General features: G+C 41.8%; 1 protein-coding gene across 3 annotated transcripts; it reads left to right on the top strand.

Moving 5' to 3' along the window:
• The first annotated feature begins 3,219 nt into the window (after positions 1–3,219).
• nkx2.2a (NK2 homeobox 2a) lies at positions 3,220–15,714 on the top strand. Of its 3 annotated transcripts, XM_084013848.1 has the most exons (4): positions 3,220–3,436; positions 5,499–5,823; positions 6,486–6,818; positions 14,665–15,714. In XM_084013848.1, the coding sequence occupies exons 1-4, from the start codon at positions 3,398–3,400 to the stop codon at positions 14,853–14,855; spliced, it is 888 nt and encodes a 295-aa protein (XP_083869974.1). In that variant the 5' UTR covers positions 3,220–3,397; the 3' UTR covers positions 14,856–15,714. The 3 variants fall into 3 exon arrangements, with proteins under 3 accessions (XP_083869974.1, XP_083869972.1, XP_083869973.1); XM_084013846.1 differs by lacking the exon at positions 14,665–15,714 and having other exon boundaries at positions 3,241–3,436; positions 6,486–7,792; XM_084013847.1 differs by lacking the exon at positions 14,665–15,714 and having other exon boundaries at positions 3,260–3,436; positions 6,510–7,787.
• The last annotated feature ends 687 nt before the right edge of the window (positions 15,715–16,401 follow it).

The raw sequence follows: 16,401 nt of genomic DNA, 5'->3' as shown, positions 1-16,401 counted from the left end.
TAATATTATCCCTCACCTGCATTATACGATACTTTCGTGTCCCCAAAAACATCCCAAAGAGAGAAAACTCGCCGCGCGGGTTTAAAAGCGCCGTCTGCACGGAGCTGTGTTTGCGCTTAAGACCAATTTATTGCCGATGAACATATGGCCAATATTTTGTCTCACGTCATAGCAAGGGGAAAACAAACACCATGCAATGTTAGCCAGTCAGCAAGAGCAGAGCCACTTGGCCAGCTATGCAAACGCTCTTGGACAATATGAGAAGAGGAGCACTTGCTTTCTGGGTATATAAACCACATCAGGCTTATCTCTGCACGCACTCCTGACTCCCATTTGGAGATATTTCATTAACTCTGCGCGCCGTCTTTACGCTGGCAACACATTCAGCCCCCCTCCAGTCTAGGTAAGCGCACTGGATGCTCCAGTCAGTTTGCATACAGTACTTTTTTCTCTCTTTTTGCTGCCTTATTTTTCTTTTGCTCCGGTTTGATGCGCATCAGCGCGCATGTTAGTCCTGGAGCGTAGACTGACCCTGATCTCTTTAACTGTGTTCGGTGCTTATTCAGAGTGTGGGCCTGTGCTTTTTTAGCCAGTGGTGATTATTACCCAATCACGTGGGCAACTTGGACATTGGCACGTGTGAGCGTGGCCTGCACCCTCATGTCCGAGCTCAGTCGGGAGAATGAGTGTCCTTATTTGGGAATATGTAAAATAAGAATTGTAAACTGTATTTAATCAGAAGAATCGCCCGGTTTCTCCAAGAACCAACTGCAACAACAACAAAACATCATATATAATACACAGCTCCCACAAATGGTGCGCGCACAAGGTTACACAAGCCATACTTCGTTTTCTGAAGAATATGAGTTTGCATCGTAATATAGGATGGTCGTGAATGCAGAGGTCTGCCTGCAAAAAGTGTTAAGAAAGTACTTCACGTTTCTTATGTCATACCGTGTATGATTCCACGTCATATATATTCACATTTGTTAAGGCGAGTTGTCTAATTGGGTGAACACAACGAGCACCCCCTGTTGTTTCTCAAACGTGCCGGTAGAGACCGCTAGAGCTCTACAGATGTCAACAGCTGTTAATGTTATTACCGCACTCACACACAGGCTGCCTAACAAGGGGGACAAGTTGTCTGTACTTGTGTCATCTGGATCGGAGCAGATCGGGTTCTCCTGGAGAGGATGATTTATTTATGTGTTTGTTTATTTATTCATGCGACTGTTCTACACGTTTACAAATAATAAGCCGCCTCCTTTGATTTATCCGAAGAAGTCGAAAACTCGAGCCATTCCTCCCTATTTCCTGCCAATGTCAGCGCGATACTGAAATGGGAAGTGATTAAAAAATAATAAACCCCTTTTTAGCAATTCGTCTTACACAGAAAAAGATTAAGGCGAATGGCACAGCGTGGCATGAAATTCACCGTTACAAATAAACTGGTGGTTTAACAAATGAAGGCATCTCCTCGGGGCATGGGCGCGCTGCTATAATCTCGCCGTGACATGTTTAATCATTAGAGGGAAGAGACGAATAAAGACTTTTGCCCGGGAGGGAAAGGTGGCTGGATTTCTGTAAAAAGAAAAAAAAAAAATCAAACGGGCTCCAAAATGATTTCTACCCTGAAGCCAAGTCTCCTCGGGCCATGGCTTAGCCCCCATAATAAATAAACCGGACCCGCGTTACCCACATATCATTTATAGCCTTTTAATCATAGAGGGAGGAAATCGTTGTTGTCACTCTGTACATTTATCACGGCCACCCTGAGGCAGAAGGGGTTACCTTTATCAAAGACTAACTCCCTGCCGGAGGCATCCAAACACGCTGAAATTCAGCGATTAAAAGGAGGGAATGATCAACATTATTATGGATTCTCCTGCGGCATTCTTATTTGTGCATTCAATCGAAAGATTTATTTAATCAAGAATATAAAAAGCTCTTTCTTCACTTATTTGGGAACAATCGTGGGCATGAATTTTTAGGAGGGAATTATAATTAATCAGACGGGGTCCGTTTTTTGGGGGTTCATCCGAAAAAATAATTGTTTTTGGATGAGTCCATTCTGCTGTACGTTTGATTGCAAAGCTGGGATCAGGGGAAGAAATATAACGAGCTTTAATAATGAGCCAGTCAGCTCTGTTGCTTATAATAATAAAATGGGAGCACTGGCAAAAGATAGCCTAATTATAGCAGCAATGAGAACATAAAAAGGTTAGTGTTTTGCACGTCATGCGCTGTGTTTTAAGCACAGACTCAGATGAGAAATACCATTATAATGTATCGTTTTAGAGTCAGATCTGAAGATTTAGTGTCAGCTGAACTCAAATAAACGGGTGATGGGAAGCACCAGCCCCGCGCCCCGTATTGTCCTTTAAATCCTGATGCATCTGCAGCTCAGAGGCCCTTCTTTACCCCATCTTCTCTCTGGTTTAACACCCCCAACACCCCCAACGCACGCACGCACACACATACACACACACACAGACACATTTTGCAGCTGACGTGATTTACCCACGGAAAGGGAAAATCATTTGAAACATATTTGCAACAATGTTTCAACTTTGTAGATTCGTTCAAAACTGGATGGTTCATTTTTACGACTTCATAATTACAAAAACAGCGCCAATAAGGGTGGTAATGATAATGACAAAAAATATACTGCATCAATAATAATAATAATAATAATAATAATAATAATAATAATAATAATAATAATAATAATAATAATAATCTTCATCCTGTAAGAAAATAAAGTCTCACAATCGGGCATGTCATTTTACACAATAAATGTATTGCATAAATGTACATAATCGCAGCACAATGAGCAGATTTACAGGACTGTGAAAAAAATGTTCCGGTGTTAGCCCCGTTGACTGGTCCCGTTCTGCATAATACTGGCCACTGTCAGAGTGAAAAGGCAAGCGGGCCTGTTTGAACTACCTGTGAAAGTAAACAGGTAAACACAGGGCGATAGGCTCTCCAAGTGGAGTACATCCACTTAGCCTGTGCACATTTACCTCTTCTTGCCGAAACCCTCGGCTCAATTGATCAAATAGAACATCCCCAGCAACTGACCACAGTCTCCAGCCCAGTGCGCTGCCATGCACCGTCACCAAAACCACACTGTGACTTCCCCCTTGTCACCGTGCCACACGCAGCAAAAGCAAAGCACAATGCCACGCGGGCGATAAGCCTGCGTGCTCTAACACAACCCCTGATTTAGCTCCACACACTTTTGAGGCACTAAATAAGACTCGGTGAAATAATGTCCCGCGTGGGCCAAGTGAGTTTCCTGATGAGATGCGCATAGAGGCTACAGCCCGGGCCATTCCTCCGTGGCGCGTAAAGCTCTCTGGGTGTCTGCTGCGGGCTGGATGTCCCCCTCCACATGTCGGATTTAGCTGAGCAGCATTACTTGGTGGATCAGGTCAGTAACCTCTCTCTCCCGTATATAGAGACCCAGGCGCTGCTCCAGTTTGTCCATACAGCCCGTTCAGCTCAATGGAGCCTTTGTGGGATGTTGTGATTAATTCTGGCAGTCTGGTGAAATATTTACCTCAGGCCTGTATGACAGGTGTGCTTCTATATGTGGACCAGGAATCTTAAAACACAGAGACAATCGATCAATTATATAAAGAGGATTGCTGGTTTATTTGTATTATAATATGAGTATATTATTAATAATGATACTAATTATACGTTTATTGTGAAAGTGCTACAATCAGTTCATTCAATTAGAATGTATTTTATGTGGGACTAAACAATAATATTTCCTGGCTTTCCTTCAAGGAGGAGGCAGACTAACTGTGCATGTGTGTGCGCGCGTGTGCGCGCGCGCGCGTGTGCTGAGATGAAGGACTTTCCTTAATATTGTGGAGGGATCCAGGAATTGAATGAAGAGATAGTCCATTGAAAGCAGTTGAATGCCATGACAACTAGGAACAACCTCAGATTTATTCCAAACAGTTAGAAAGCATTGTGCGCGGGGCGTCAATCATCTATTATTTCGCCCCTGAAATAAATGCAAAAACTGCGGCCGGACAAAAGCTTCCAACAGGAGCCGGACATTTGTCTACATTTCCCCCATTGTCTGCAGCTTAGCAATCGGTTTGTATTTGTGTTTGCCCGGGTCCGACCACCCAGGATGCGCAGCGGACTTGCCCGAAAAAACGTGAAACATTGTCACCCACATCACATACTGGATAGGAGGCAGAGGGAGGAGAACGAAAGGGAAAGTCTTGAAGGGGAGGAAAATAAAGTAACCAACAATGGTACTCGGATTTCCACAGGGGGAAAAAAAGCAAGATGGAGCACTTTAGAGGGGGCTCTACACACGCAGAAAACAAATATTAGGATGCGCTGCCATGATGGAACTGAGGAGGATTTATTGAGGGAAAAATGCAAAATAACATTTTAATTTTCAATAGTATAATTGCATGATAAAGTACGCAGAGATATGTACGCATATGCTAAACAACAGAAAAACAATAATTGAGGCCTATTGTTTTTTTTAAATTTATTTTAAGCCTGCAGTTTTCTGCTATTACACATTTATTATTAATATTACTAATATTATTCATTTTCATTATTATTGTTGTTATTATTATTCCTGGTATAATGCCTGCTGGTGCCGTTATCGTTGGTGGTATAGTCCTCATTATCAGCATTACATTTTGATAGGCCCACTGTCTTAAATACTTGCTTAGCGTTTTCAAACAGAGTCCTGCTTCAGTTTCAACACAGCCTCTTGTCCTTAAGCCCTGACAAAAATATTGACACAAAAGGTTTACATAAATTATCCCCGAATATTTGAACAATCCTTTGTGGTTCCCATCACCTAAGATAACTTAAAGAAAATTACCCCCAAAATGTATTTTTATGTCTGAAATGTGAGGAAAGTAAAAGACGAGAGCTTCTGTGGGAGCAATTTGTTAAAAAGGGCTTTTTAAGTATTGTGAGTATAAAGCTACTTGGAGGTTCTTTGTATGTAAATAGGGTGTAAAAAAGGCCCTCCCCGTCTTTGTAATTAATTGACACGTTATACCACTCATCATGCTCTGAAGCACCAATGGTAGAGGCTCGGATCTCCCCAAAACCCACAATTTCACATCTGCAAACACTGTCTTCATCCACTTGACTCCTAAGACCCGCCCACACGTGGCCAACCTTTCGCGTGTTTTAATGCTTTTTCACTGCAGGTTCATGTGTTGAGACCAACCTTATATGGACTGATCGGACAAGGTAATGGCTTATTTCCCTCTAGTACCCAGCAGTAGCACAGTATCCATGAGCCACACATAGCACTTCAGCCACTTTGGCATTCTTCCTGGACTTACAGACACTGAATCCACTGCTACTTGCCTAGGCAATGGTTATCCACAGTGGCTGCTGTGACTGTACTTCAGCGTAGAGCGACTCTTTATTCATTCTATTTTTCCCTGAGACATCGCCTCTGCTTTTTTTTCCTTCTTCTTCTTCTTTCTAAACAGCGGATTGTCCGAAAAAGCTGGTGCAGCAACTTTTCCCTGCATATTTCCCCCCACCAGAATATGTCGTTGACCAACACAAAGACGGGCTTTTCTGTAAAGGACATTTTGGACCTTCCTGACACAAATGACGAAGAAGGATCTATCACCGGAGCGGAGGAAGACACGGAGGGATCGGAGACCACGTCCACGACAAAAAACACTGGAGTTTTGGTGCAAAGTCCTCTAGAAAACGTTCAAAATCTGCCTTTAAAGAACCCCTTTTATGACAGTAGTGACAATCCTTACACGCGATGGCTTGCTACTACGGACAGTATTCAATATTCATGTAAGTAGAGTCTAAGAATCCTTCTTGATCGTGTTGATAATGACTTCGTGTGATATTTCCGAGCTATGCGGTTGCATTAAGGCATAATTGATGGCATGTAGCCTCCGATTGCACCCTAACGATGCCCTTGGGTGGCGTGCAGCGTTCATCTTTATGCACGCTGCTGCGCTCGTCTTGAGGCGTTTACAGCTCAACAAATGCATGCAGTGTTTCTAAGGCTCGACGCGCCTTGCATCGTAAGAATTTGATCGATAAAGCATCGCTGAGGAAACAAGGAGGCTATGAGTTATTAGTGTGAACTCGGTGTGAAATATAAGGCTGCGTTCTGTGGGGATCTACAGGCAGACAATGCACCTTTTAATGCTCCACCGACTCGCGCTGCTTCGGGATATTTGGGCTGAAGAATTCATTTTTTCCACTTCAAAAAAATTACATCAAATATTTCAGATAATAGCCAACACAGCCCGTTGTTTTATTATTATACATGTTTACATCTCTGTGTTTTGACAAGTGCACAATCATGAACAGCTTATTTTTCCATATTTACGCAGCAGCACAATCAATTGCCTATAATGCGTTCAAAGTTTCTGATTTGCCGATTATTCGGCTCGTGCTTTATGATGAATGTCCCCTGGGAACTTTACAACATAACATTTTGACAGTGTTTCTCCCGTTTCTTGCCGCAGTGCACGGTCTCTCCGCCAGCTCTCAGGACTCGGCCAAGTCCCCGGAGCCGTCCGCGGACGACGAATCGCCGGACAACGACAAGGAAACTTCCAGCAGCGGCGGCAGCGACTCCGGCAAGAAGCGGAAAAGGAGGGTGTTGTTTTCCAAGGCGCAGACCTACGAGCTGGAGCGCCGCTTCAGGCAGCAGAGGTACCTGTCCGCCCCGGAGAGGGAGCACCTGGCCAGCCTGATCCGCCTCACCCCGACCCAGGTGAAGATCTGGTTCCAGAACCACCGGTATAAGATGAAGAGAGCCCGGGCCGAGAAAGGTATGGAAGTGACCCATCTCCCTTCTCCCAGGCGGGTGGCCGTGCCCGTCTTAGTCAGGGATGGAAAGCCTTGTCACACTCTTAAAGCTCAGGACTTGGCGGCCACTTTTCAGGCCGGGATCCCCTTCTCGGCTTATAGCGCCCAGTCACTCCAACACATGCAGTATAACGCGCAGTACAGCGCCGCGGCCACGCCACAGTTCCCAGCACATCACTTGGTGCAAACGCAACAGTGGACTTGGTGAGAGAAATTATAGAGACTTGGCTTGGAGGCACGATAGGGAGTTTCACCACAAAGCAAAGAGAGAGAGAGAGGAAAAAAATAAAACACAAAAAAACAAAAAGACTTTTCATTTTTGCAGCTTGACTCATATATATACTACCATTTTTATTCGGGGCTCATGTGTGCGCCGTGTTTACATGTTTTCGTTAAGAGAACTGGGTCCGAACCTCTCCCTTATAGATTTTATTAAGAATGTCAATGCTCTTCTTGTGAATTTTTTTTTGTTTTGTAAAGTATGTTGTGTGTTGGTTGTAGAGATGTTTTTCCTCTTGTTTTCTTTTGTCCCCTTCGTGTTATTATCAGCACGTACGAACCACTTTATAATTATAGAAATTTTAATTTCTTGCTTCTTTTATGGACCGAAAAAATATTTATGGCCATGAATAAACACTGGCAACTTTGCAGCTATTTTTCCTTTTTTGTTTTTATTTCCTGTAAATATTTTGTGGCAAATGTTTGCAAATCTAGAGAGCTTTCGGGAGCGTGAGGGTGAAGATCGGCCTCCACACATTTAGGCTCCACATTTTAAAATCGGGTTGTTTTAAAAACAACGAGGGAGTGTTTTTTAGCACTAAAAAAAAGCGTTATGACTGCCGTGTCAGATCACATATGTAAATAACAGTGTAGCCGCGCGTTGATGGCTAAACGTCCCACTTTTTTATAAGGATTTTAAAATAAAATGCTGTGTTTCTGAAAAAGGAGGGTTTGGTTTATACGAGTGTATTCGATTTTGATCATCTGTGGAAAAGAGAGCGCCAAACATCACCACGAGACGCGGGGAAGCTAAACACTATTGTGGCACAGAATTGGAGCTTGACTCTGGGAATAGATCTCTCCAGCGCACTTCACTCCTTTCCCTTTTAGGCAAATTTAATCCCGAGAATATTTTTCCACAGATCCGAACACCCCACTAATAAAGAGCCTAAAGTCACTCGTGAAATGGGACTAAAATCCACTCACTTAATATAAGAGGGCTTCTCCACATAAGAAGCTTTTGAGTCAAAAGCTTCCCCTTTTTGTCAGCATCCCCAACGACTGCCGGCCTTGGGTGTAAAGTGGTCGACCGAAAAAGGGGAGGGGGCGGGGGGGGGGGGGGGGGGGGGGGTAGTTTAATGCAATAAATGTTTTGTTATCTTGTTAAGCGCTAAACTGCAAATAGAGCAGGAATAATCAATGAGTCACCAGTCTTCTTTGTTTAACCACGGCCAATGGTCAACTAAAATACGCGCGGTTTACAGGCGCTTTAACCGCCTGGTTAAGTTATTTTTCACACGTTCATATACCGTGTTAGCGCTGACATTCCGCATTAAACTATACTTTGCTCCGTTGCTCACCTTTTTTTTTAAATGCGCAACCAAAACAAGCAAACATCGCTCCCCAGTGATCCGTATAGCGCACTGCGGATTATCAGACTCCAGTCAATATCTTGGGTAAATATGATAACCTGGGAGAGAAATCTATGCATGGTGTTTGTCCCGGGACAAAAATCCCACGACAGATGTTGGAGTCGCCCCTATCATCGCTGAACAAACAGCCAAATTGGTGCAGATTTGCTAATTATTTACAGAATTGAGTCTCGAGGGGCTACTGCTTTTGTGGGCGACACAGACTCAATTTGTCCGGGACAGAAAGGGTTTTGTGTTTCACCACTGGTTGAGCTCGTGGGGTCAAATCCATCGGCAGCCTGCTTCTGCTTTTCGTTTTCTGGTGCATTTTGTTGCAAAAGGAGAAAAACGCAGCGCGTGCCCCATTCTCGCGTACAGCCCCGTTATTCTGAGGAGGCGATGACGAGACGGGGAAGGGAATTGCAAATTGATAAACGGATTAGTTGTCATCAGATATTTGTTTTAAATAAAACTTCGCATATGGGACTATTTTTAAGATTAAATGTAAAATCAAATAAAAACGCGGACCTCTGTGTGGCTCCCTGCCCTCTGTGATGAAGCAGTTTTGTGACTCTATCATTGCATAACACAGTACACGACACAGCGCGGAGACAAAAGCCCAGGGCCGGTGGTGCTGGATGTTAGAGGCGTGCATGTTAACGAGCAGCAGGAGTGGGGCTGCAGCAGACAGTGCAGATAGAGAGACTGACAGAGTTTCTTGGTGCTGTTCAGAGTCAGGGAGATGTATCCTTGGGCTTTTTGTCCTGCCTGTCACTCGGTGCCATTGTGATCTTTGCTGCACACGTTGTATCCCATATGGGCAGCTGGGCTCGGACAAGGAGAAAAGGATCTCTCACAATCCCCAAATTGTCTCAAGCTCTCAAATAAAGCATTGTTGTCTCTCAAAGAAAAACGAATTAAAAATTCGTGCTATATCTATTCTGGTCAAAAAAAAGAAGAAGAAGCCCTATTCACAGATAACAGGGAGTCCTTCTTCCTTGATAGAGCTATGCCAACAACAGCCTTCTCATTTCTCTTTCCCCTCTCGCCCCCGTCCTCCAGGGTGAAAGGCTGCTTATTGTCTGTCCTAAAAAGTCGCTCGTCACAGTGCAAAAAAAACTATTTTTAATACCAGACAGTGTTCTTCCTTATTTGCGTTGAGTCCCTCTGGTGCGCGATTGTTTCTAAAATAGACTCATGGAAAAAAATATTTCACACAATTTCGTCCCATTACATTTCCGCTTCGTACAAGTGAGCTGCTGTGGACATTCTGCTCCTATTAAAGATTGCCTTTCACAAAGCCATCCCTGGATTTGACTCTAAGTTATATGGGCGAACAACAAAGTGCTTCATGCTGGTAGCAATTGCAGAAATATGCAAATAGTGTGATTAATTAATCTAAGAAGTAAATGTTGAAGCTCGCATTTGCATTCTAATTTTTATTGTGACTCTGGCGATCGGGATGTGCTGCTGTTGGATGCAGATGTTTTCCATGGGAACAACAAAACATTGGCAGGTGTTGAGCGGACTAATGCGCCGAGATTTACTGCCATTGGAAAGACTAGAAATTAAGTTCTGAAAATGGCTCTTGTATTTGCAAATATCATAATTTTATTGTGCATTTATATTTCTAGATTTCTTTGTTTTGTTTTTTATTCAAAATGTTATATTTGTTAGGAAGCCATAAATCAAATGCCCGTTTCTCACCAAATGTAAACATATTTTTTTAGGTCAACCCCCCAAAAAACGCATTTGTGCATCCAGTCACGCTTTGTTGTGTTTGCACCCAAACCGGAGGTAAAATAATAAAATGTATCAGCTGTGTAAGCTTTATGATAAACTTTTTACGGTGAACGATATTCGTTTTTGCAGCCGCGTTTTGTCATTAACGCAGCAGAAAATTACACCTCCCCTCTAGCAGCTCAGCAACAGGGTCAGATTTATCGGAAATTGCTTTTGGCTGCTTGAAGGGATAAAGCAGGCGACATTAAAACAAGCATCTTCGCGCGCAGCATAGTTCAACCTGCGTGGATAACTCTATTATATACCTTGGAATACAATACTTGAGGAAATGTGCACTTGGGACACCATGGATCTTCGTCATCCTGCCCATTTGAACCTCGACATGAATCACTTTTCTATCGTGCACATCGCCAAATAAACGAGGATTTCAAAGCTGTAATAAGCGGCGCTTTTCATTTAAAGGAAGCTATCTGGGTTTTATTGCCTTAAAGGAGATCCAGATTAGATTCGCCACAGTGGCGATATTAAAGAGAGAGGGAGTGATGGAGGGAGGGAGAGGCGGAGGAGGACGCGTTGCGCCAAGCTGCCGCAAGATGGCAGCAGAGGTCTTTAGTTGGCGCCATGCAGTGTTTACCTGCACATGTGTAACAGGCAGGCTCCGTCTACTTCCACCACCGCAAAGTAGCCACTGCAACACAAAACACCCCGACATTAACATGTTTTTCTTCTTCTATTTTTTTTTTTAAATCAATAGACATCCCACTAAAAATTACTTAACCATGTCATGATTGCGGTTTATGACATTATTATCGATCTTAAAAGCATAATCATATCGCTCTCGAAAACAGACTCAATTTAAACAGTCCCTTTCCACGGTGTGGCGCAATAGGATAGGGGGACACGTGGACCAACATGGCGAAGATAAATCCACTTCAGTGAAAGTGAACAATAGACCTGAAGTGAGGTTCTCCTTTCACAATAAATGAGACTTTGAATCAAATATCCCCAGTAATATGGAGGAAAAAAATCACTACTGAAAGTCATCATAACTAACAAAATCAACAACCCAAATAAATATGATCTTGGAGCACCAAGTGAAACCGGATCAGTGGAGTCGGATGTATCGCTTTAAAAACAAAAAACAGTAGCCTACTAAAAGAATAAATCAGCACGTCCCTACAATCTACAGACTTATGTTTTATAGGCTATGGCCTGAACGTTATGTCGAATTAATTCGCAGACTGCAAAGTGCCTCAGCAATATCATCGCCTCATGTGGGGAACAAGCACTGCAAAAAAAATGGGTCAAATGACAAAATAAAAGGCTCCCATCTCCATGCACCTGCTCAGTTCAGCATCAGCGAGCTTGCACCTGTAGGGGGCCTCATTGGGTTAGAATGGAGCAGCAGCAGGGGGGTGGAGGCATGCGATGGAGGAGTCGTGAGAAAGGAGGGAAGAAATGTTTAATCTGCAATAGTTTTGGTCACTTTGAGGAGGCTAGTTCTGCTTTAGGGGGGAAATATACTGAAAGAACAAACGGCTTGCAACACATCTTCACGGGACAGCAAAATTACATTCAGGTACTCACATTTCAAAATCTGATCCAGGATTTTTTCTGTTTAATGTGTGTGTGTGTGTGTGTGTGTGTGTGTGTGTGTGTGTGTGTGTGTGTGTGTGTGTGTGTGTGTGTGTGTTTGTTCGTGTGTGTGTTTTTGTTCGTGTGTGTGTTTTTGTTCGTGTGTGTGTGTGTGTGTGTGGGGGGGGGGGGTATAGATTCAGAGATGGACATATAACCTCATTAAAATATCTCCAAGAGATGGAGGGTTATTATAGGGAGGTGTTAGGGCACATGGTATGCTATACGAACCAGAGGGAATCCACCCAGAAAATCCACAAGTTTACTCAGTGGGACAGAGTGTCTGCAGAGCAATGTTCAGGTCAGCTGCACGTCTGCATGAGGAGAACCCGGTGAGCTGAGAACCGACTAACACACGCCTCTATCTGCGGTTTAAACCAGGAAGAAACAGAAGAGCGGCAGCTTGATGACAGTTTTTCTGTGGAGCTTAAGGAAAGAGAAAATCATCTCTGAGCATCTCCAACTGCTGTGTAATTTCTATAACACACATTTTTAAAAATGGGATTGTTTTTGTTATTGTTCACAAGATAATAGTCATTTGTATGGCTAATATGAGACCCCCCCACCCCCAGCTATATTACAGTATAAGCCTGCAACAAGGCAATACCTTTTAAATAATCATTACATTTTGCATTCACTATTTGTAGATGTAGATGTAGATATATATTTAATTTATGGGATAATTAACGCCTCTAAATGATCCTAAAGAAAACATTTTTGCTGTTCACTTGGCTTTTTATATTGGATATAATTGAGAGAATACACGGTACACCAATAAAAAGACAGAAGTTAGTGTGTGGAATTGAAAGGGGGTAAAGCTATAATCATAAAAGTATCATTGGATTCTTATCTGGCAAATAAACATCCAGACAACATTGTTTTATTTGTTTTACAATTTGCTCTCCTACCTATGTAAGGTATCACAACACTCGCTTTCAGCCCCCTTTCCCTACAATGTTGTTCTTTCACATGCAGTTAAAACACAGCTGTGAGACAATGCAGAACCCATTTGCTTAAGTGTCCTTGTCTCCATGTAAGGTCATTTTCACAAACTTCAAGTGTGAGTGAATCTTAGGAAGATTTTTAGCTCATTTCATGTCCTGAATCAGACTGAAACTGAGATAAAGATAAAGCAGGACTGACTGTAATGCTCTAATGGGGCATTTTTTCTGAATAGTAAATGCTAAGGAATATTTAACAAGATCGTCTAAGTGCCTCACATGGAAAGAAACATTTCCTTTTCCGTTTCTTTGGACAAGGCAAAACACGCACCAGTGTTTTGCCGTAGCAGATGCTGATAGTGCAGTTCTAAAACTGTGCTTGCAGTAGGTTTGAGTGTAGAGTACTACGGATGAGCTGCAGCCAGTTTAAGAAAAAGCAGTCAGCGTCAAGGTTCTTGACTTCGCTGAATGTCGAGATTAAGAACGCAGCAGTCTGCAGAGCACACACAGAGACTGTCATGATCTGATCTGGTAGAGTGCTCAGACAGAGCAGGCTTTTTTTCCTTCCCAGGTACCTTCTCCACCTGTCTACTAGTATTCCACCACTGCAGCCTTGTAAAAAAAAATATCATGGTGAATGAAATAAAGGACTACAGAAAAATCACCCTGGCTTTTTATTTTGGTCCCTCATTTCTGCAAAGTGGGTTTATAATGTATAGAAGGGTCATAATTAACATTTGTAAGTTCATTATACATTGTATGAATCAATAGAATAGAATCATTATACATTATAAGATTCCAGGAGGTTTATTCAGTATTTATTCAACAGTGGATAGCTCATCCATCTCATGAGTGTCAATGACAATGTAAGGCGACAGCCAGTTAAAAAAAAAGGTTGCGGAGAGCTATTAACAACTAAATGTGTCTCAAGCAGAATTGCTTCATTTAGTATCCTCTCACTGGTTGCATATCTGGTACATTACTGGGAGAAAGACAAAAAAGATCAACTGAGATTTTTCTTTTATTCTTATCTTCTCCTTTTAAATTTGAAAAAGTTAGTGACTGAGTTATTCTAATAAAGTCGCCGCACTCTTGGAACAAATATTTCTTTAAAAAATAACAGGTTCCCTACATATGATAAAAACCTTCCTGAAATATGAAAAAAGGTCAAGATAGTTTTGCATTATGTTTCTCACACACTCTTCCAGGTGGCTACATCACTGGGTCAAGGTGACAAAAGCTGGCTGACAGTGTAGCTCATACAAAGAACTGCATTTTACACAAGTTGACTTCTGGGAAATACAAAAATCAAATTGATAACAGCAGACCCTGTGAGGTGCTCATGACACTGTTTGTAACTTAAACTGATTGACAACAGTGACTCAATGCTTATTGGCAAGTTGACACTTGTGGTGTTTTGAATCTAAGGTAGATTTGACACTTTAAAACAAAATGTCCCATTTGAATGACGTTGTGCAAACAAATTTGCGTTTTCCTCCCAATTTTATGTACAAGATCAAAGATGTTAATGTTATTCCATGACACGATTCACCGTTTCCATTATTCAACACATTTGTGCAGCACAATGAAGAAGACTAAAACCCATATGGGAAACATGTCAACTAGAACACTTTGATCATATAGATAATGCGGGTTAGCTGAAATTGGAGGAACTCGGAGACGAATTTACACCAACAATTGCATGATGATTCACATTTAGAGCCGACTCGTCTCAAAGGGCTCCGTCTCTCACATTTTGCAAGCTCTTCTATTAAAAGTTGTGCTGCTGTGTTATGATATGCAAATTGCCATATGGTCTTATTTCCCTTTGTTTTCTCTTTCTCAATGTTCCATCTTAGGACTTGAATTGTCTTGTATAAAACCCACAGTCCGCTGCAGTCAGATGGGCTGGATGGGGGACAGCGCCAACAATCAGGTTCCCAGAGTTGAGTGTTTATGCCTTTCACTTAATGGATTGTCTCACCTTCTTCAGAGGATGAACATGCGGTGCTTGAGATGCCAGCACTGCAAATGGATCCTGGGGCTTTGAGCCTCATAACAGCCAGCCATCATCTGTTTCAGACATGCTTCAATCAGCATGCGCCATGATCAAAGAGCAACAATGTGGCCGCAACGCGTTTTGCCAATTCATGTTGCCTAATTAACTTCCTGTCTAAAGAGGATGTAAAAATATGTGTAGCAAGTTGTGCCCGCTCATGTGTTCGTGCACTTGTGTAGCCTGTGGTGAATTTATACTGTGTTTCAGAGCTAACTTCACTGAATGGAAAAATACATTTGAAAAAAACAAGCTTCTTCGTGACATTTTTATTTTGTGTGGACTTTGCTGCTTTGTTGAATAGGCGCAGCGTATCAATATAACCAAGCAATGTCTGACTTTATTGTATCGTGTATCACATTCAGCCTCTTTGTGATGCGTGAGATGGAAGCAATAACCTTCAACTTATTTGTCTTCTATAGTCACAGATGCAATCAACATGCTCAACATGTTTTCATCCACACAAAGGTGATGCGGTAGCACAAACAGTTCTCCATCAGTCTGCCGTCCTTTATTTGACACCTGTGTTCGAATGGACAAAATCAACTCCAATGACATTAAATCACAATCCCAACAAAACAATCACTGACGCCTTTATACACTTTTTTTTAACTGTCTGGCCACCTAACCAACACTGCCCCCAGTTGGGATATTTAAAAGTGGAGCATCACATTCATGGCTGCCATTGCAGAAGTACACCTGAGCAAGGCACACAAGCCGACTCTTTTGCAGGCCCCACTCGACCCTCAGATCCTCTGTCCATCGCCCCAGTTAAGATCCGGTGAATACTTTCCATTGTTTCCCAGAATGTGCAGTTCATTCTCAACAGCCACGTCTTCCATTTATATTCATTCTTAAACTCTGCAAATTGACTTTAGTTTGCTAGTCTTCGCAAAACATGAATATGAATTGATTGTTTTTTAATTCCATTTAACATGTTGTATATGTTCCAGTGCACTGTGCTTTTTAAATTTTTTTCACAATGTATTTATTATCATTTGAAATGATCAAAAATGTATTTTTAACTTATCTGTACAGCATTTTTGCTCAAACGTTGTTGTTTTAAAATGTACAAATTTAATAGACTTGTTCAATAAAATAAATGCCACCATTACAATCATTTTATACATTTTATTGTCGGGGGTTAGAAAAGCAGCCGTTAGGTTTAAATTGCAATATGATGACACATTTCATGAGTAAGAATGAATTTAACATAACAATATGTCATCATGTAATGCAAATAACATAAGTTACAGGTATGTGATATGAAGAATGTGGTTAGTGTAGCAGTTAAAGATGCATTTGTCTTTTGATGAACAGAATTCGTATCAAAACCATTTCACTATACATCAGGCATATAACTGAAAAAACATAATTATTTCCGGACTATTAACCCAACATTCATGAATTAAAATGTTAACAATATTAGAAAAAGTTGATTTAATAACCTTAATGAGTTACAGTTATTGTGATATTATAGATAGAAAAGGTGTATATATATTGTACTACATTAAAGGAGAGAATCACAGTTTTTCAATTC

The sequence above is a fragment of the Eutrigla gurnardus genome, assembly GCF_963514095.1.
Source record: "Eutrigla gurnardus genome assembly, chromosome: 7".
NCBI classification, from domain to species: domain Eukaryota; kingdom Metazoa; phylum Chordata; class Actinopteri; order Perciformes; family Triglidae; genus Eutrigla; species Eutrigla gurnardus.
Note: the sequence above shows the minus strand (reverse complement) of the source record. Positions and strands in the feature narration are given on the sequence as shown.